The sequence below is a fragment of the Somniosus microcephalus genome, chromosome 31, assembly GCF_052327205.1.
Source record: "Somniosus microcephalus isolate GS21.2 chromosome 31, FLI_Smic_1.0, whole genome shotgun sequence".
Lineage (NCBI taxonomy): Eukaryota > Metazoa > Chordata > Chondrichthyes > Squaliformes > Somniosidae > Somniosus > Somniosus microcephalus.
In genome coordinates, this window is record NC_141017.1 from 10,612,991 (window position 1) to 10,635,731 (window position 22,741).

The following is a 22,741-nucleotide window of genomic DNA, read 5'->3' on the forward strand; positions in this document are numbered from 1 at the left end:
CAGTGGGATCAGAAACCACCCCCCGTGACCATCCCTTTAACTGATGGTGTTCTTGGCTCACACTGAAATCTGCGAGGAAGGTGATGATGTAAAGATGCTGGATGAGGGATGGTGAAATGTTGAAGAAATGGCAAGGACGAGGTGTGAGATGAACGAATGGTCTTTATTCCTTGTACCCTGCAGATTACCTGAGTAAATGATATTTTGTGCCTGTTGTTTGTAACTGTCCATAACTTGCGCCACTTCAGTTTCCTGCCCAGTTTAGATCTCTAACCTGCTGTTGATGAATGTTCTTGAATTGAAGAAATGTGTGTTCGAGAGGCCCAATGGTGCAAAGTTTAAAAAATTCCAGTGTTGACAACATCACTCGGCTCCTCTGCCTCTTCTCCAGGCCCAAATGAGAAAAGGTTTGGAGCCTTTTTCACAAGACGGTTCCCTCTAATCCTTTCAGTGATGACTTTCACTTACACTTTGCAGAACCTGGAGTCCGATCAGCAGAGGCTGTCCGAGAAAAATGGTCACCTCTGGTCATCTACATTCTCCTGGGTCTCTCCATCCTGCTGTCTGTAGTGATTCTTGGCACTGCAGTTATACTGCGTAAGTTTTGTGATATTTTAAACTATGGAACTTACTGTTGTGAATTCTGCAATGAGAGTTAACAAAGCTAATTCAGAGCTGTGCATCAATTAGCATGCATTAATAATGTAGGTATCGGGACAGAATTTGCTGAAACAATATCTGTGTGAAAGACGCACGCCATTATTAATGTACAAATCGGCCGACATCTTGTGGCGAGGAAGAGATACCCTGAATTATGAATCGCCACAAGTTGCTGGACGATTTGTGCCGCTCCGCCGTTAGCCTCGCGAAAACGGTGTCTCGCCCTTAACCTCCCCATGAGTTTCCTGAAGTTTCTGCATCTGCACATTAATTGTCCATTAAACTCTGTTCAGAAAATTAAGTCTAGTAATTAACAATGCGATTATTGTTAATGAGTGCCAGTCAACCTCCCTGGCCCAGAAAGTGAACAATTAAACTGTGAATCCTCATTCCTTCAGGTAATGAAATGTTTTTGGAGATTTTACGAATGTTAAATTTAAAATTTAAATGTTTTTTCTTATTTTTCCTTCCTGTCTCTTTCTTCTCTATCCAATCTATTGTTGGCATTGAATTCACCCTCTTCTCAGTCATTCCTAGTTCATTTTCAATCCTTAAATCTCATTGGTTAAGGAGATAGACTGTTGGTCCCCTCGTTCACTAAGGTCTCAGATGCCCCGTTGCCCTCGCCGCGCCGCTGTGAGCTCGAACTTCCAGCAAGTTACGGAGCAAAAAACCTTTGAGCTGAAGGAGGCAGGAAAAATCTAACTAATGGCGCTGCCGCGAGATGCCTCACTCCAGCCAGATTTGGCCCAATATTAATTCAGTAGTGGGACTGGGGATCAGTAATAGTAAAGGTGATCCTACTCGACAGTGTGGGGCAGGACACATAACAACACCTTATAGTAAATACAGGCTCACTGATCTAACAGCGAATTGGACACATCTTTACACTCCTGGGGAGGGGTTGGAGTTCCTTACTGCATTAGAGAAAAGACACACACATATTAGGGGGACTTTTACCTCCGTCTGCCCGGCAGTAACTGGACAGAATGGGAGTTAAAATCCAAGCAGTAAACTTCCTGTTCTTTCACTGGCCTGCGGACATCTTAATGCTGCTGTTTTCTTGGGCAGTTGAGGCTCTTTGACTCAGGCGGGAGCCTCATGAATAAATGTAATTCGGAGTCCTGTGATGTACAAAAGAACCCAAAGCTATTTTAATAGCTGACTGGACGGAGCCTGTGTTCAGTAGAGCTGTGACAGCAAGAAGCAGAGGCCACGTGAGCCGCCTAGACTAATCCCACTCCTGCTCGCTCCTCGCACTCTTTAATCTGCCTCTTTTTCAAGCAACTGTCTAATTGACTTTTTAATTACAAGGGTGTAAATTCTGATCTGTGGGAATGTGGAGAACTGCAATGTGACTGGTGATTGTTATTAGTGTGGAGCCCAGGTCCGCAGAATTTCCACCCCTTTCAGCTCCCCTGGGAAACTGCTCAATTGAGGGGCTGCCCCACTTAGACCTGCCCCGTTACATCGCAACGACTGGGGGCATGCCTGGGGTTTTCCAGGACACGCCCAGGAATTCTGCCCATGGAGTCCCTGATAGACCCAGTGTCAGGCACGCTGCTGAGAACGAGCGAGGGTCCAGTGTGTCCTGGAGAAGTTCCATGAATAATGAACACAGAGGTGATTGATCCTGAAAGGACCGATTACCTTCATTGGGTTTACCCTCTGTTCCCTGAGGGGCAGGTCAGCAATTTCAAACACTTATCTTTGGATTTGGGCCTCTGTGCCCCATCATGAAATTTAAGGGAGCCACGCCAACATCCACCTCCTCCGTGAGGCGAACACCTCCATTGGAGAACTACAGCTGTCTGTGCCCAGCTTGGATATCCCAATAACCCCCATCCACAGGATTTGGGAGAGGATCAAGGAGACAGAAAAAGAGCAGCGAGAAGTCCCGCCCGATGTATTTCTGTCCCCTCAACAGGGTCATTGGAAGCTTTGGGCTAAGGACTTTAGTCTCCATTCCCTTGTGTGTTTTCCATGTCACTCCAGACCCAAGCCCATTACTTCTATCTCCATTTTTTTCTCTTGGCTCCTCTCTTCTCTCCTGTCTACTCCCCTTCCTATCACCCATTCATGTCACCTTTCATTGATCAAATCACAATTCCTACTCCAACCCAGCCTACTCTCCTGGCACTGTAACACGTTTGTATCCGCTTTGGATAAGCCCACAGCTTTCCTCTGTGCCTCTCTCGAAGGGTCTATTGAGGAACCCATCACTGCCTCCTGACAAACAGCAACTCTAGCTGCCTCATCCTTCTCTTGTTCACACAGAGTGCATCACCCAGGAAAACCTCGCCAACCACCTTCCCATCCCGATTATAACAACAACAGCTTGTATTTATATAGCGCCTTTAACATAGTCAAATGTCACAAGGCACTTCACAGTCATGTCATAAAACAATATTTGACACCGAGCCACATAAGGAGATATTAGGGCAGGTGACCAAAAGCTTGGTCAAAGGGGCAGGTTTTAAAGAGTTTCTTAAAGGAAGAAGGAGAGGTAGAGAGGCGGCGAAGTTTAGGCAGGGAATTCCAGAGCTTAGCGCCTAGACAGCTGAAGGGACGGCCACCAATGGTTTAGCGATTAAAATCAGGGATGCTGAAGAGGCCAGGATGAGAATTTTAAAATCGAGGTGTTGCTTAACCAGGAGGCAATGTAGGTCAGCGCGCACAGGGGTGAAGGTTGAATGGGACTTGGTGTGATTTTGCACACGGGCAGCCAGCCAGGATCTCAAGTTTACAGAGGGTAGAACGTGGGAGGCCAGCCAGGAGTGCATTGGAATAGTCAAGTCTAGAGGTAACAAAGGCATGGATGAGGGTTTCAGCAGCAGATGAGCTGAGGCAGGGGCGCAGGCAGGCGATGTAACAGAGGTGGGAATAGGCGGTCTTAGTTATGGTGTGGATATGTGGTTGGAAGGTGGTCGGAAGCTCATTCCAGGGTCAAATATGACACCAAGTTTGCGAACAGTCTGGTTCAGCCCCTGACAGATGCTCAGGAGTGGAATTGAGTCAGTGGCTAGGGAATGGAGTTTGTGGTGGGGACCGAGGACAAAGACTTCGGTCTTCCCAATATTTAAATAGAGGAATTTTCTGCTCATTCAATACTGGATATCAGTTAAGCAGTCTGACAATTTAGGGACAGTGGAGGGGTCGAGAGAGGAGGTGGTGAGATAGAGCTGGATGTCATCAGCGTACATGCGGAATCTGATTTGTTTTCGGATGATGTTGCCGAGGGGCAGCATGTAGATGAGAGATAGGAGGGGGCCAAGGATAGATCCTTGGGGGACACCACAGGTAAGGATGCGGGAGCAGGAAGAGAAGCCATTGCAAGTGATTCTCTGGCTAAGATTAGATAAATAAGAATGGAGCCAGGCGAGTGCAGTCCCACCCAGCTGGACGATGGTGGAGAGGGGCTGGAGGAGGTTGGAGTGGTTCACTTTGTCAAAGGCTGCAGACAAGTCGAGAAGGAGAAGGAGGGAAAGTTTACCTTTGTGACAGTCATAAAGGAAGCCATTTGTGACTTTGATAAGAGCCGTTTCAGGACTGTGGCAGGGACGGAAACCTGATTGGAGGGATTCAAATATGGAGTCCCGGGAAAGATGGGCACAGATTTGGGAGAAGACGTCACGTTCAAGGACTTTGGAGAGGAAAGGGAGGTTGGAGATGGGGCGGTAGTTTGCAAGGACGGAGGGGTCAAGGCTTTGTTTTTTGAGGGGAGGGGTGATGACGGCAGACTTGAAGGAGAGGGGAGTGTACCTGAGGAGAGAGAACCGTTAACAATATCCGCTAACATTGGAGCCAGAAAAGGAAGTTGTGTGGTCAGTAGTTTGGTGGGAATAGGGTGGAGGGAGCAGGAAATGGGTCTCATGGACAAGATCAGTGCGGAGAGTGTTGTGTATGTCCCTTTAAGGGAATAACTGGTCTCAGACTGCAGTACCGGCAGTGACATAGAAACATAGAGATAGGAACAGGAGTAGGCCATTCGGCCCTTCGAGCCTGCTCCGCCATTCAATGAGATCATGGCTGATCTTCGTCTGAGATCATAGCTGATCTTACCAGTTCAGTACCCCGTCCCCGCCTTTTCTCCGTAACCCTTAATCCCCTTAGCCTTCAGAAATATATCCAATTCTCTCTTGAAAATATTTATTGAATTAGCCTTCACAGCCCTCTGTGGCAGGGAATTCCACAGGCTCACCACTCTTTGAGTGAAGAAATTCTTCCTCATCTCTGTTTTAAATGATTTGCCCGCTATTTTTAGACTGTGGCCCCTGGTTCTGTGCTCCCCGGCCATTGGAAACATTCTCTCTGAATTCAGCCTGTCCAGGCCTGCCATAATTTTATATGTTTCGATGAGATCCCCTCTCAATCTTCTAAACTCCAGTGAGTACAAGCCCAAACTATTTAATCTCTCTTCGTAGGTCATTCCCGCCATTCCAGGTATCAGCCTGGTGAATCGCCGTTGCACTCTTTCCATGGCAAGAACATCCTTCCGCAGATGGGGCGACCAAAACTGTACACAATACTCCAGATGCGGTCTCACCAGCACCTTGTACAGCTGTAGTAAGGTATCCCTATTCCTATACTCGAACCCCCTTGATATGAAGGCCAACATACCATTTGCCTTCTTGATCGCCTGTTGCACCTGCATGCTCTCCTTCAGTGACTGGTGCACAAGAACACCCAGGTCCCTCTGCACTTCCCCATCTCCCAATCTATTGCCATTTAGATAATAATCTACCCTCCTGTTTTTACCCCCAAAGTGGATAACCTCGCATTTATCCACATTATAGTGCATCTGCCACGTATCCGCCCATTCCCCCAACCTGTCCAAATCGCACTGTAGCCTCCTGACATCCTCATCAGAGCCCACCCCTCCTCCTAGTTTAGTGTCGTCAGCGAATTTGGAAATATTGCATCCAATTCCCTGATCCAGATCATTTATATATATTGTGAACAGCTGGGGTCCCAGGACAGATCCTTGCGGCACCCCGCTGGTCACTGCCTGCCACTCCGAAAACGAGCCGTTTATTCCAACTCTCTGTTTTCTATCCGCCAGCCAGTTCTCTATCCACGTTAATACTTTGCCCCCAATCCCATGAGCCTTAATTTTGCATGATAATCTTTTGTGTGGAACCTTATCGAAGGCTTTCTGGAAGTCAAGGTACACCACATCCACTGGCTCTCCCCCATCTATTTTACCAGTTACTTCCTCAAAAAATTCCAGCAGATTAGTCAAACACGATTTACCCTTTGTAAATCCATGTTGACTCTGTCCGATCCTTTCCCCATTTGTCAAGTGCTCCGCTATTTTATCCTTAATAATGGACTCTAGCATTTTGCCCACAACCGATGTAAGGCTTACTGGTCTATAATTCCCTGCTTTCTCTCTACCCCCCTTTTTAAATATTGGGGTAACATTAGCTACCCTCCAATCCACGGGTACTGTTCCCGAGTCAATGGAGTTCCGGAAGATGATCCTTAGAGCATCTGCTATCTCCAGGGCCACCTCCTTAAGTACCCTAGGATGTAGTTTATCAGGCCCCGGGGATTTGTCGGCCTTCAGTCCCCTCAACTTACCCAACACCATATCCCTAGAGATACTAATTTCTGTCAGCTCCTCCCTCTCATTAGTCCCTATGTTTGCCGATATTCCTGGGAGGTTATTTGTGTCCTCCTTTGTGAATACAGAACCAAAGTATGAGTTTAATTGGTCTGCCATTTCCTTATTCTCCATTATATATTCTCCCGAATCGGACTGCAAGGGACCGACTTGGGATTTTACCAGTCTTTTCCTCCTGATATACCGATAAAAGCTTTTGCAGTCTGTCTTTATGTTTGCTGCAAGTTTACTTTCGTATTCTATTTTCCCCTTCCTGATTAATCCCTTTGTCCTCTTTTGCTGTATCTTGTACTGCCCCCAATCTTCCGGTCTGGTGCTTTTTTTTGCCAGTTGATATGCCCTTTTTTTTGATTTTATGCTGTCCCTAATTTCCCTCGTTATCCACGGTTGAGTCACCTTTTTAGGTTTATTTTTATGCCAAACCGGTATAAACATGTTCTGGAATTCTTCCATTCTATCTTTGAATGCTTGCCATTGTCTCTCCACTGTCAATCCCCCATCCCTGTATAAAAGGCCCTGGCAGGCTTCTGTAGTTTCAGTTTCCAGATTGTCTCCATTCAGTAAAGACTTGTTAAACCAACTCCTGCATTCCGTGCCTCCATTAACACACGGATTTAATACTGGCGACGAGTAAGAAACGAACTTACCTGCAACTCGGCAGCACCTCAGACGACGTTATTGAAGGTCGAAGCCAGAAAAGAAAAAAAAAAATAATCCAAAGAAACTCGAGAAACGGGCGTTGACCGTGGGCAACCGCCCTCCAAATCATCAGATTGAAAACTTGCAGGGGAGACTGTCAAGAGCCAGGCTTGGTTCCCCAGTCTGTGGTTTCCCAGCTAATCGGGCTGGTGGCAGGTAGTGCACTGATCCTTCCTGGGCTGCGGCGGGCGAGAGCTCGATCGGGTGGCTCTGCAACGGGGCCGGGCAGCGAGTCGGGAAGCAAAGAGAGAGAGAGAGGGTGGAGCACAGAGGGCGTGGCCGGTGCTTCGCAGCCGGGCAGCGTTCGGACCTAAGAAGACGGAGGGAAGTGTCCCAGAAGGTCCGCTCCACGACGGGAACAGTTAAAAATAAAAATACCGTGGAGAGCAGCGTTGACAGCAGCAGCAGCGGCGGGAAAGCGCGGGAGGCACCATCTTAATTCGGCGGGGAAGAAGGAAAAGCGCGGGAGGCGCCATTTTGATCCATCGGGGATGAAGGAAAAGCCCGGGAGACGCCATCTTAGGTTTTCAAGATGCCAAAGACTGGCGCTATCACTGCCTTCGATAATGCAATAGAAGACTGGACCACGTATGTGGAAAGAGTCGAGGTATATTGCGAGGCAAACGAAATAGCCGAGGAGAAAAAGGCATCGGTATTGCTAAATTTAATGGGCGCAAGAACATACGGCCTATTGCGGGACCTGATTACTCCAGCCAAACCGAAGGCGAAGAGTTTTAACGAAATTGATGCTATCCTGCAGGAACACCCAAATCCTAGACCGCTGCTGATAGCAGAAAGATTTAAATTCCACAGGAGAAATCAGCATAAAAATGAGAGCAATGCTGATTACCTTACGGAACTACGCAAGCTATCAAAGCACTGCTAGTTCGGAGCAGGACTGGCAGATACCTTACGGGACAAATTTGTCTGTGGACTCCTGAGTGAAGGAACCCAGAAGAGGTTACTCTCAGAGAAAGAGCTGATGCTAGATAAGGCTTTCAGCGTGGCAGTATCATATGAAGCAGCAGCAAGGGGAGCTGCGGAAATACAACAAAAGCCACAGGAATACGGCACCCATGAAATGACACAGGGATTTGCAAAATGTTATCGCTGCGGCAGAACAAACCATGACCAGAAGGACTGCTGGTCCAAGGACAAAATATGCAGGCAATGCGGAAAGATGGGACACATTGCACGAGTTTGCAGGTCTGGGAAGAAGACCAACGACAACAAAAAGGCTACTAAGGAACTGTACAGGAAAGTACAAAAGATGACGGACAGTAGTTCCGAAGACCAGATGAGCGATAGTGAATCCGGGAACAAGAGACTAAGCTGTCTCAAACTTCACAACGTAATCGCAAAAGAGGATCACTGAACCATTTGGGTCACCCTCACGATAGCAGGGTCTCAAGTCAAAATGGAATTGGATACAGGATCAGCTCTAACCATCATGAATCGACGAGACTACGAGTGGCTATTCTCACACATACCCTTGAGAGAGACATCCATTGTCTTGAGGACGTATACGGGGCAAAAAGTATACCCCAGAGGAAAAATAAGGGTGCCTGTCGAATACAACGGCAAGAAAATACGGAAATTGTATCTCTACATTCTGCAAGATGGTGGCCCACCGTTATTGGGACGTGAATAGATCAGAAAGATAAGTTTAGACTGGCACTCCATTCAGGCACTGACGGTGGCTGGTAAAAAGGATGACGACGTCACTCCTGGACGATTGTCAACAATCTTAGCTGACGCCAAAGAGGTATTTCAACAAGAACTGGGCACTCTTAAAGGCGTAACCGCCTTGATAAAAATAGAGGAGAATGCAATTCCCAAGTTTTTCAAAGCAAGACCGGTACCATATGCAATTCGCCCAGCCGTCGAGGCAGAGCTGGAGAATCTGGAGAATGCAGGCGTGTTATCTAAGGTAGACTGGAGCGAGTGGGTGACACCCATCGTTCCTGTCATGAAGAAAACGTTAAACAATAAGTCTGAGGAGCCAAGGAAGGTTCGCATCTGTGGGGACTTCAAGGTGACAGTGAACCCAGTCCTTCACACAGTACAATATCCTCTTCCAAGGATAGAAGATATCTTCGCCTCACTATCCGGAGGGAAACGTTTTACAAAAATTGACCTAGCGTAAGCATATTTGCAGATGGAGGTTGAAGAATCCTCTAGGAAGTATCTCACGATAAACACTCACAAAGGTCTTTACCAGTATAATCGACTGGCATTCGGAGTAGCATCAGCTCCGGCGATATGGCAAAGAGCGATGGAACAAGTCCTGCAAGGGATTCCGAGGACTCAGTGTTACTTGGACGACATCCTAGTGACAGGTGAAGATGACAGTGAACACCTTGCCAACCTAGAGCAGGTGCTCACTAGACTACGTGAACATGGGCTACGAGCCAATCGCCCCAAGTGCGAGTTTTTTAAGAAACAGATATCGTATTGTGGCCACGTGATTGATGAAGAGGGGTTGCATAAGTCCCCTGACAAAATTGAAGCGGTAGTTAAGGCTCCAGCGCCTGAAAATGTGTCACAACTGAGGTCATTCCTCGGATTGGTGAATTACTATCGTAAGTTTTTGCCGAATTTGTCCACAATTCTGCATCCACTGAACGCCCTACTACGAACGGGAGTAGCATGGAAATGGAGCAATGAATGTAAGTGGGCCTTTCAGAAGAGTAAGGACCTAATCACTTCAAGAAAAGTATTGGCTCACTACAACCCATCACTACCGATAAGACTGGCGTGTGATGCGTCTCCCTACGGCATTGGGGCGGTACTGTCACATAAATTACTTGATGGTTCTGAGAGGCCGATAGCTTTTGCGTCACGCTCGTTAACTTCAGCCGAGCGTAACTACGCCCAGATTGACAGAGAGGCCCTCAGCCTGGTGTGGGGGGTGAAGAAGTTCAATCACTACCTGCACGGTCAGAAATTTACTCTACTAACTGATCATCAACCTCTCGTCTCCATTTTCAACCCTGAGAAGGGCGTACCGATAATGACGGCACAACGGCTACAGAGGTGGTCCCTTTTCCTAGGGGCACACCAATATGACATCGAGTACAAAGGAACTAAACAGCATGGGAATGCTGATGGATTGTCGCGCTTACCGTTGCTGACGGTGGAAGAAGAACTGGCAGTGGATCCAGTGGAGTTATTCCACTCGACTATTGTCGAATGTCTCCCTGTGACGAATGCAAACATAGAAAAGGAAACACGAAATGACCCAACACTCTCCTGGGTCTATGATTTAACGGTGAAGGGATGGCCAGCACATGGCGAACCACTGCTGCCAGCATTCTCGCAGAGAAGAGAACAGCTGTCAGTGTGCAGAGGAACCTTGATGTGTGGGTCCAGAGTAGTAATTCCACCCAAATTGAAGGATAGAGTGCTCAATGAGCTTCATGAGGGTCATCTGGGAGGGGTAAAAATGAAGAACTTAGCCAGAGCGTTTGTGTGGTGGCCGGGAATCGATAGAGAAATCGAAGAGATGACCAAGAGCTGTATAGGATGCCAGAAGGTCCAAAATGCCCCACCACAAGCCCCTCTACATCCATGGGAGTGGCCCTCATCTCCATGGCAAAGGGTGCACATTGATTTTGCTGGTCCCTTTATGGACTCGATGTTTTTAATTGCAGTGGATGCACATTCAAAGTGGTCAGAGGTAATAAAAATGTCCTCAACCACCACAGAAAAAACTATCACAGTCTTACGAACCATATTCGCCAGGAATGGGCTGCCTGAACAGATTTGCTCTGACAATGGACCACAGTTTGTGTCTGAAGAGTTCCGGAGGTTCTTAAAGAACAATGGTGTTAAGCACTACACATCCACCCCATATCATCCAGCCACTAATGGATTGGCCGAGAGGTTTGTTCAAACATTCAAGAAGGCTATCAAGGCAATGTGTAATGAAGATATACCCCTACAACACAAGGTGGATAACTTCTTGTTTGCCTACCGGAATGCGACACATGCGGTTACCAACCAAACTCCAGCCATGATGTTCTTCAATCGAAGACTACGATGCCGCTTGGATTTGGTTAAGCCAAACATCAGAAGAGATGTGGAGAACAGGCAGTTTCAGAATATGAATGAAAGGCCGACCAGGAGTTTTAAGATAGGTCAACCAGTTTTGGCCCGGGACTACCGCACAGAGAAATGGCAGCCAGGAACGATTTGTACACAGCAAGGACCTCTATTGTATACCGTGGACATTGGAGAAAGGATTGTAAGACGCCATGCTGACCAGATTCTAGAGTCACTGGAAAACTTCAACTCCACACCACGATCTGATACACCTAGCGATGAAACCGAAGTACCAATTGCATCTACCGCAGAATCGGTGATATTGGAAGCAGACGAACCAAACAACGACATTGATCCCAACTCAACCTTGCCAGAAGAACCTGATATCCCAAAGAGGCGTTATCCAGACAGAATCAGGAAGCCTCCTCAAAGACTGAACTTATAATTGCTTAACTTCAACTAATGTATCTAGCAACCGTAATTGTAATTGTAATTAGTTATTATTTAGTTGTTAAATGAATGTTATGTACTGTTTATCTAAAAGGGGAGGAATTGTTGTGTATGTCCCTTTAAGGGAATAACTGGTCTCAGACTGCAGTACCGGCAGTGACCATCCCTGTATAAAAGGCCCTAGCAGGCTTCTGTAGTTTCAGTTTCCAGATTGTCTCCATTCAGTAAAGACTTGTTAAACCAACTCCTGCATTCCGTGTCTCCATTAACACACGGATTTAATAGAGAGGTCATGAGGAGAGATCGGAGAGAAACCGGAGAAAGATGCGAGTTCAGGGCTAGGGCATGGGGGATCCTCAGGGGAAGTTTGGCCTGGGGAAGGATGCGAAGTGGCAGAGGCATGGTCGCAACCTAAGAGGCAAAGAAGTCCATGAGCTCCTCACACTTGTTGTTGGAGGTGACGGTGGAGGAGACAGGGGAGAGAGGTTTAAGAAGATGGTTTGCAGTAGAGAAAAGAAGCCGGGGGTTATCTTTGCATTCTAGAATGATCCTGAAATAGTGAGCAGATTTGGCAGACAAGAGCAGGACCCGATTTAAGTGGTCCAGTCAGATCTGGCGGTGAATGGCTAAACAAGTTGTCCACCATATCCGTTTAATTCTGTGTCCCTGCAACGAAAGGTCGCGGATAAAGGGCCATACCAGGGGGAACGGCTAAGATGAGCGAGAGTAATGGTTTTAATAGGGACAAGGGCATCAAAGTTGATGGTGAGGGTATGGTTGAGCAGATCGGTAGTTGCTGAAATGTCCTGGTGAATGGAGGGCCAAAGAATGTTTGGATTTTGTAAGTGCAGTTGCAAGTGATTTGGGTGAGAGTATTTTCCAGGAGTGAACACAGAAGGAAGTAGGTTTGACGGGGGGTCGGGGGGGGGAGGGTGGAAGGGGGATGTGGGTGGAGAGCAATACATGGAAGTAGTCAGAGATGGCCTTATCTGTGATTGACACGATGCAAGTAGCGAGGCCACGAGAGATGGTAAGATCAAAGGGGTGGCCGTGAATATGTGTTGGGGAGTTTACATGAAGGGAGAGATTAAGGGAGGATGGGAGGGTAGTGATCTCAGAGGAGAGAGAGCGTGATGAATTGAGATGGAGGTTGAAATCACCGAGGATGAGAAATCGCTTGGTGCAGGGGCTGAGGGAGGAAAGCAGTGAAGATATCTCGGTGATAACATTTTTATGGTGCTTGGGTGTGCAGTAGAGAATGAGAATGTTAAATGAGAGGTGAGGGGGTGGAGCAAGGTGAGAAGCTCAAAGGAGGAGAAAGTGGCGGAGGAGTAGGGGGACAGACCAAGGTGCGATTTGGTGATGAAAGCCACATCGCCACCACGGCAGTTTGAGCGGGGCAAGTGGTGGAAGGTATGACCAGGCAGGGAGGCTTGTTTAGGGGGGAAGGTGTCATCACCCCTCAGCCAGGTTTCTGTCAAGGCCATGATGGCGATGCAATCATCCACGATAAGCTCATGGATGGCAAGGGCCTTGTTCACAAGTGAATGGACATTCTGGAGGGAGATGCAAAGATTGCTGATCCCCTGCCAGAATCCACAGGGTCAGCACTGGGAGGGGTGAGTTGGACGGGGAGGAGATTGGCAAGATTAGCCTCCAGCGGGTGCGCTGAGCGGGAAGGTTGGCGAGAGGGTTGGGGCAGACGGGGTTGCTGCTTGTGAGGAGGCAGTGATGAGTGCCTCAATGGGCCCTTCGCAGGATTCCAAGAGAGGCACAGAGGGAAGCTGCAGGCTTCTCTAGGAGGGAGTCAAGCCGGGGACGGCGGAAGGAGAGTAAGAAGGTCGAAGTGTAATGAAGGGTTGGGGTAATGATTTGGGAGGGCAAAGTACCCGAGAGAGGTGAAATGAAAGATGGCATGACAACAGGATAGAGCGCTCAAGGTTGGGTAGGAAAAAACAGTGGGAGAAAAAAGTGGAAATAGAAGTGATCGGCTCGGGTCCGGAGCAGCAGCCAAAGTGCGCACGTGAATGGACACAGGGAAAACTCAAGTTTCATAGGCTTGGTTATGTAGCAATTATTGGGATACATATTTCCTGGTAGTAACAGGGAAAAGATAGGAGACAATAGGAGGGTGTTCAGAGTCAAAGTCAGAGGTCCCGTGGAAGGATAAGGTTGACGTAGATAGGGTAGAGTCGGCATGGAGCTTCGACGAAATGTTGTCCAAGTTCGAGACAGGTTTAGCGGCCGAGTGAAATCCAGAAACTATTCGCAGGGTAGAGAATTGGAGGAGGAAGGTTATTTCCATGGGAATGAAGATCCAGGAGATGTGCAGAATTGGTTGCGGAGCCGAAAGTTGATGGCAAAGTTGGAGGTCACCATAGATGAGAGCAGAGGAGAAAAGTAACCCACTAGCCAGAAACCAACAAAGTTGAAAAACCAGTGCTCACCTTATACAATACTGCCCCCTTATACTTCGCCTGTAGATGAACATTCACTGCCCTCTCCACACCTCCCTCCAGAATGTCCACTCGCTCGTGAACAAGGCCCTTGCCATCCACAACCTTATTGCGGATGGTTGCATTGACTTCATGGCTTTGACTGAAACTCGGCTCACCGGTGGTGAGACTTTGCCCCTTACTGCAGAAGGCAGTAGAAGCCAATTCATTAAATATATTCAAGAAGGAGTTGGATATATTTCTTAAGGCTAAAGGGATCAAGGGGTATGGGGAGAAAGCAGGGACCGGGTACTGAAATTGGATGATCAGCCATGGTCGCATTGAATGGTGGAGCAGGCTCGAGGGGCCGAATGGCCTACTCCTGCTCCTATCTTCTATGTTACTGAAACCTCCCTGCCGAATTTTCCTTCCACCACGTGCCCCACCCAAACTGCCATGGTAGTGGTGTGGTTCTTACCACCAAATTACAACTTGGTCTCTCCCCCTATTTGACCGATACCTTCTTTTCCTTCAACTGCCTCACCTTGCTCCACGCCTCGTCTCTTTTAGAATCTGTCTTCTCTACCAACCCCACCCAAGCCCTATGCCGAGTTTCTCATTGAGATAGACTTCCTGCTTTCCTCCCTCAGCCTCTGCATGGAACACGTTCTCATCCTTGGTGATTTCAATCTCCATCTCAGCTATCCTCGCCCTCTTTCCTCTCAATTCACTGCCCGCCTGTCCTCCCCAAACCTCTCTCTCCATAGAAATTCTCTCCCCATAACCACGGCCAGATGCTTGATCTTTCCATCTCATGAAGCCTCCCACTTCCATGGTCTTGATCGCTGATTAGGTCATTTCCGACCCCTTCCTTGCACCTCCTAACTCCCTTCCAACCCCACTGCCTTCTGCATCCATTCCTGAAAAAAACTCTCCTCCAGGTTACTGACAACTGCACTTTGAAACTGCCAACTGTCTGGACATTAGTTCTGCACTCACCATGATACTTCTGCAGCTAACAATCTGCTCAAACAGAAACTCACCTCCACATTTGATGGTCTTGTCCCCAACAAAACTATTACTCGCTCCTGCCCTCATCATTCCCCCTGACATGACCCTCACCTTTGCTCCTTCAAGTGCAAGGGACCACAAATTGAGCATATCTGGCCCACAACTAGTTTAGCCTTCCATCACCAGATATGGCAGGAACAGATCGAGTGCTATCGGACCTCACTCTGCTCTGCCAAAGCCACCCACTACTCCAGGATCACCCTGGATGGCAAATATAACCCGGCTTCTTTTCTCCACTATCAACCATCTCCTGAAACCCCTCTCCCATGCCCGCTCCTTCCTCCCATGCAACAACGAGTACGAAGAGCTCATGGATTTCTTTGTCACTAAGATTGCAACCATCTGTTCAGCTGCCTCTGCTGATTCCGCACCTTCCCCTAGCACACCGGGCCAAACCTGCCCCCAGGCTCTTCCCTTACTGAGTCCTGATCCTGTGTCTTTGTCTAGTTTCTCTCCTATCTCCCTGCTGCACTCTCTGATCTCAGCTTGTCCATGAGACCCATCCCCTGCTCTCTTGACCTCCCTCCCACCAAACTGTGGACCACCCAACTTCCCTTCCTGCCGCCATGCTAATTGACATAAATTATTCCCTCTCTGCATGGACTGACCATCTATCAAAACTGCTCTTGAGAGACCTGTAGCTGGACAGCAGAGAGGGGGCAGCAGAGAGAGAGAGCAGCAAAGGGGTGGGCAGCTGAGAGGGCGCTGCACAGAGAGGGAGCAGCAAAGGGGGCGCTGCACAGAGAGGGGGCAGCAGAGGGGGCACTGCACAGAGAGGGGGCAGCATTGGAGGTGCTGCATAGAGAGGGGGCAGCAGAGGGGGCACTGCACAGAGAAGGGGCAGCAGAGGGGGCGCTGCACAGAGAGGGGGAAGCAGTGGAGGTGCTGCACAGAGAGGGGGCAGCAGAGGGGGCACTGCACAGAGAAGGGGCAGCAGAGAGGGCGCTGCACAGAGAGGGCAGCAGAGGGCGCTGCACAGAGAGGGGGCAGTAGAGAGGGCAGTGCACAGAGAGGGGGCAGTAGAGGGGGCGCTGAACAGAGCAAGGGCAGCAGAGCGGGTGCTGCACAGAGAGGGGGCAGCAGAGGGGGCGCTGCATAGAGAGGGGCCAGCAGAGGGGGCGCTGCACAGAGAGGGAGCAGCAGAGGGGGCGCTGCACAGAGAGGGGGCAGCAGAGGGGGCGCTGCACAGAGAGGGGGCAGCAGAGGGGGCGCTGCACAGAGAGGGGGCAGCAGAGGGGGCGCTGAACAGAGAGAGGGCAGCAGAGTGGGCGCTGCATAGAGAGGGGGCAGCAGAGGGGGCGCTGCACAGAGAGGGGGCAGCAGAGGGGCTGCTGCACAGAGAGAGGGCAGCAGAGGAGGTGCTGCACAGAGAGGGGGCAGCTCACAGGGGGGCTACGCTCGACACAGGGCGTACAGGCCGAGGCTGAGTTTCCTTGACATGTCCAAACAGCAGTGTTTCAGGAGGCTCAGGTTGTTGTGCCAGGTGGTGGCAGACATCTGCAGCCTCCTAGAAGAAGACCTGCTCCCTTCTGGACCTGGTTGGCCACCAGTGGCTGTAAAAGTGAACACAACCCTCAACCTTTTTGCCTCCGGATCCTTCCAGGACACGACCGGAGACATATCCAGGATCTCCCAGTCGGCGGCCCAACAATGTATAAGACAGGTGAGTGATGGCCTGTTTGCCAAGGCTGGCAATTGTGTCAACATCACCTGAGGTGAGGCTAGTCAGAATGAGCGGACACTCAGGCTTGCATCTCTGGCTGGCTTCCCACAGGTGCAGGGCATCATCGACTGCACGCACGTTGCAATCTGTGCACCCCAGATCAACCAGGAGTATTCGTCAACCACAAGGGCTTCCAATCCATCAATGTGCAGCTGCTGTGCAACCACAAGGTTCCCGGGGAGCTGCCATGGTGCTTTCATCCTGCAGTAGTCCAAGCTCTCTGATGTCTTTGGAGCTGCAAGCAGACTTAAGGTATGGCTGCTAGGAGACAAAGGTTACCCACTTCAAACTTGGCCGATGACACCCGTGAAAACCAACCAATGAAGCCCAAGAGCAGTACAACAAAAGCCATATGTCAACCAGATGTGTCACAATCGGCATGCTCAAGATGCGCTTCAGGTGCCTGAACAGACCTGGAGGCGCCCTTCATTACGCACCAGCCAGGGTGTCCAGAATGATCGTGGTGTCCTGCGCTCTGCACATCATTGCGCAGGATAGGCTCCACAGGAGGAACAAGGCGCTGAGCGCACACCATCTACAGGTGGATCCGAGGAGGAAGAGGAGCAGGAGCAAGAGGAATATGGCAACCCCAATGTAGCACCAGCCACTCACATTGCTGTCCGGGTGCCAGGGATTCCCTTATGGCTGTAAGGTTCAGTTAGATGCCAGCACTGGACCGATGTAGCAATCACACCCAACAGCCACTCTCCTCGCTCCTCTCCTCAGTCCCACTAAAACAAAGCAGTTCAAAAACAACCCATCACCTATTACACATCCATTGATCTGTCATCCTATTTAAGGTATCCAGAGACGTTGTGATCAAGGGCTGCATGATCTCATTTGATTGCCGTGATTGATGTGCCATGAGGAATTGTACTCACCCTTCCTGACCTGGTTAGGTCATTATAGCGCTTCCTGCACTGAATCCAGGAACGTGGCACAATGCTCCTGCTGCTCACTTCCTGGGTCACCTCCAGCCAGGCCTCCTTTGTGCCAGCAGCAGGTTTCTTCTTCCCATTGCTGGCGAAGAGGATCTCTCTCCGGCTCCTGACAGCATTCAGCAGTACATCGAGCGATGCATTATTAAAGTTGGACGCAGCCTTTGAGCGTCCTGAGTCCATTTGTACAATGGCTGTCTCTAGGCAAAAACTCCCAACTCCTCCAAATTCCATCTTTGAAATGGACCTTTAAATACTGGAGTTGAGATTATGTCAGGCAGGTCCGCACCACGCCCGGTGCCCCGCATTCGATGTCAAACCCGGAAGTAAAATGATAATGAGGTAGCCATGTTAAAATTCCACAGACAGAGATGCTGAAATTCCTTCCGGGTTTCCCACCCGACATTGCACATCCCGCTCCAAACACACCGCGGAGTTATTATTGGGGCCATTGTCTCAGGCTGATCCAAAACGTTCCAAACCTCAGCATTCTATTGGACCCCGACTTCAGCTTCCAACCCCATATCTTTTCCATCGCGAAGACTGCCTACTTCCACTTCCGTAACATCACCCACCATGTGCTGCTGAAACCCTCATCCATGCCTCTGTCCCCTCCAGACTCGGCTGTTCTCCTGCCTGGCCTCCAATGTTGCACTCTCCATAACCTTCAGCTCATCCAAATCTCTACTGCCCATATCGTGTCCCACATCCCAAGTCTCACTCACTCATCACCCCTGTCCTTACTGAACTACATTGGCTCCAGGTCCCCCAATCCATTCATGGCCCAGCCTTTCCCTATCTCTGTAACCTACTTCAGCCCTAAAACCTGAGCTTTCTCCTTGTCCTCCCTACAATTGTGTTGTGTGTTCAGAACTCTCAAAGGAATACACATCCTCACCTCGTGTGAGGAACATCAAAGTCAACAACAAGCAAGAATAATGATGGTGACAGGACCATTAGCCTATTTACGATATCATTAAACTCCAATCTGGTATCAGAACAGTCTCTTGGCTGCCATTTGTGTACAAACTATTCTAACCTGTGCCACAGTGTGTTTCTGGGTTGGGAGCTAAAGCTGTCTTTCTAATTCAGTTCCACAGGTGTTCAGTGAAATGAAAGCGTCATTGGCCGATTTCAAGATGGAACTTTCCCAGATAAAGAGTAACAGTAAGTGTTAAATGCCAGTCCGGATCTCCAGTTCAAAGGGCTCTCTAGTTTTTCAGATGGTCTGCTCATTCTTCGAGGATTGATCTCCAGTGCATTTCACACTGGAGTGTTTTGCTTGGTTCAAATTTTGAACCAATCAAGTATAAGTGGATTTGATTGGTTCACACTTCCCATGGCCCATTATAAAAGCACTACAGATTTTTATGCTGTGAACACATTGGGGGAATTCCCAGAGAAGAAAATTAAATAGATAATAAATGAGTGTCCATGTACTGTACAATTAAAATCAATAGAATCTTACAGCACGGAAGGAGGTCATTCAGCCCATCATGTGTGCTGGCTCTCCGGGATTACAACAGTGACTACACTTCAAAAGTACTTCATTGGCTGTAAAGCACTTTGAGACGTCTGGTGGTCGTGAAAGACGCTGTATAAATAATAGTCTTTCTTTCTTTTTTTCCGCCACTATTTCTGGTTGGCCATTCCAGGTCTTAAAAACCATTTGCATAAAACAATTCCTAACCTCTCCCTTCATTGTGTTGCTGATCACCTTCAAATCTTCAGTTAATGCCCTCCAGTTACCAACTCGCCAACCAGTGGAAACAGTTTTGTCTGTTTTCTCCTGTGAAAATCTCTCGTGTTCGAAAGCAAAATTGATCTTGTTCTACAAACAGTGCCACACGATCTCAAGTGTTGTTCCTCTTTCAGTTACAGGAACGTCTGAGGAGACAAGAAGCTCAGTCGCTGAACTTAGGACTGACATTTCACAGCTGAAGGAGAGTAAGTTTAATAACCATCAGTGAGACCTTTGATCTCCAATTATTCATACTGGAAACTATCAGAATGGTGACACTGGGATCGGGTGGATTGATAATACTGCACAGATACTGATCACTGGCTCTGGTTACTACAGACATTTATATTGGTGCACAGAGTGGGATTAAACGGAGTGGATTGAACAGAGTGCTTTATTTGGGAGTTTGGAAAGAGTGGAAATTTGGAGAAGAGGGGGAAGGAGTTGCTGCTTGTTGCCTACGCTACTTGTAGTGCTTTGTGTTACAGGCAGATATTTAATTTCAGTACCCTTAACCTAATCTAGATCAAGTAAGTAGTCAAGAAACTACACTGTAAACTAAGTTACCTAAATACAAATTTAATTAAATAAAACAAGGTCATATTGGGATTGCAGTGCAGGTGGTGTGCCGCAACTGCAGCATGTGGGAGTTAGTGGAGAGCTTTGTGATCCCGGACAACCACGTTTGCAGTAAGTGCCTGCATCTTGAGGAACTTCAGCTCAGAGTTTTTGAGCTGGAGTCTGAGGTACAGACATTGCGGGGCATCAGGGATGGGGAGAGTTACCTGGGCACTTTGATCCAAGAGGCAGTCACACCCCTTAGGTTAGATAGTGGTACAGGTCTGGTTAGTGGTCAGGGACAGGAGGGTGTGATTGCAACTCAGGCAGGTAAGGGAACTCCAGGTACAGTGCTGGAGGAGCCTCAGCCTTTGCCCTTGTCCAACAACTATGAGGTTCTTGCTCCCTGTGTGGATGAGGGAAAAGCCTGCAGGATGGATGAGCAAGCTGACCTGGGTGGGTAAGGCCTCCTGTGCCGACGCCTGTTGGACCTTCTCCGTCTGGCCATGACAGGCACTCTCTCACGGCGTCTCTGAGCCCTCTGAATGCAATGCAGTAAGCCAACTTTTGCACCCATTACAGTCCCCATTAGATGTATCGAATTAATGCTATGGCACTGAAGTTCCGGTTCGGGGCGCACAAAGGGCGTTGCACCATGAAATGACGTCAGGATCAGCGCGCGCAGCTAAGTGGGCACAACAGTTTTGCACCGCCGCTAATTCTTGACTGAAGTTCGCGAGAGGTGCAGATCGCGCCGCGCCCGGGCGCCAGCCGCCTCGCGCCCCGCTTCTCGGCCTCTTAAGGCGCTAGCGGCTGGCGCTAACCACTGAGTTTCTAGGCCCAAGACTTTTACAGATTTATGTAGGAAATCTAAACAATATGATATAAAAGTAACTAACAATAGATGTTTGGAACAATCTTCCACAAATGGCAGTTTATGCTGGGTCAACTGTTAATTTTAAATCTAACCAAAGGTATTAAGGGATTGGGGTAAAGGCAGGTACATGGAGTTAGGTCAGAGATCAGCCACAATCACATTGAGTGGCGGAAAAGGCTCGAGGGGTTAAAAGGCCTCCTCCATTCCTATGTTCCCTTCCCCATCACTAACTCCATCCGATCCATATCGCTAACTTCATCACTTCCCCATCACTAACACCATCCATTCCCCATTTCTAAAACCATCCCATTCCCTTCACTAACTCCACCCGTTCCCCATCACTAAATCCATTCCTTCCCCATCACTAACTCCATCCCTTCCCCATCACTAAATCCATCCCTTCCCCATCACTAAATTCATCACTTCCCCATCACTAACTCCATTGCTTCCACATCATTAAATCCATCCCTTCCCCATCCCGAACACAATCATTTCCCCATCATTAACTCCATCCCTTCCCCATAACTGACTGCATCCCTGCCCCATCACTAACTACATCACTTCCCGATCACTAACTTCATCATTCCCCATCATTAACTCCATTACAGTCCAATCACTAATTCCATCCCTTCCCCATCACTAAATCCATCACTTCCCCATCACTAACTCCATCCCTTCCCCATCATTAAGTCCATCCATGTCCCATCACTAACTCCATCCCTTCCCCATCACTAACTCCATCCCTTCCCCATCACTAATTCCATCCCTTCCCCATCACGAACTCCATCCCTTCCCCATCACTAACTCCATCCCTTCCCCATCACTAACTCCATCCCTTCCCCATCAAAAACTCCATTTCTTCCCATCACTATCTCCATTCCTTCCCCATCACTAACTCCATCCCTTCCCCATCACTAACTCCATCCCTTCCCCATCACTAACTCCATTCCTTCCCCATCACTAACTCCATCCCTTCCCCATCACTAACTCCATCCATTCCCCATCACTAAATCCATCCCTTCCCCATCACTAACTCCATCCCTTCCCCATCACAAACTCCATTTCTTCCCATCACTAACTCCATTCCTTCCCCATCACTAACTCCATCCCTTCCCCATCACTAACTCCATCCCATCCCCATCACTAACTGCATCCCTTCCCCATCACAATCTCCATCACTTCCCCATCACTAACTCCATCCCTTCCCCATCACTGACACCATCCCTTCCCCATCACTAAATCCATTCCTTCCCCATCACTAACTCCATCCCTTCCCCATCACTGACTCCATCCCTTCCCCATCACTAACTCCATCCCTTCCCCATCACTAAATCCATCACTTCCCCATCACTAACTCCATCCCTTCCCCATCACTTAGTCCATCCATGTCCCATCACTAACTCCATCACTTCCCCATCACTAACTTCATCCCTTCCCCATCACTAACTCCATTCCTTCCCCATCACAAACTCCATCCCTTCCCCATCACTAGCTCCATCCCTTCCCCATCACTAACTCCATCCCTTCCCCATCACTAACTCCATCCCTTCCCCATCACTAACTCCATCCCTTCCCCATCACTAAATCCATCACTTCCCCATCACTAACTCCATCCCTTCCCCATCACTTAGTCCATCCATGTCCCATCACTAACTCCATCCCTTCCCCATCACTAACTCTATCCCTTCCCCATCACTAACTCCATCCCTTCCCCATCACAAACTCCATCTCTTCCCCATCACTAGCTCCATCCCTTCCCCATCACTAACTCCATCCCTTCCCCATCACTAACTCCATCCCTTCCCCATCACTAACTCCATCCCTTCCCCATCACTAACACCATCCCTTCCCCATTACTAACTCCATCCCTTCCCCATCACTAACTCCATCCCTTCCGCATCACTAACTCCATCCCTTCC

At 48.8% G+C, this 22,741-nt stretch overlaps 1 protein-coding gene across 1 annotated transcript in view; it reads left to right on the top strand.

Annotated features, from left to right (window-relative positions):
- Positions 1–13,676: 13,676 nt before the first annotated feature.
- Positions 13,677–22,741, top strand: part of LOC147097575 (uncharacterized) — a 53,749-nt gene continuing 44,684 nt past the window's right edge. The window contains exons 1-4 of the mRNA XM_085971412.1: positions 13,677–13,879; positions 18,518–18,590; positions 18,747–18,813; positions 19,522–19,593. Coding sequence (XP_085827538.1) covers positions 13,677–13,879; positions 18,518–18,590; positions 18,747–18,813; positions 19,522–19,593 — 415 coding nt within the window. The remainder of the gene's footprint in view (positions 13,880–18,517; positions 18,591–18,746; positions 18,814–19,521; positions 19,594–22,741) is intronic.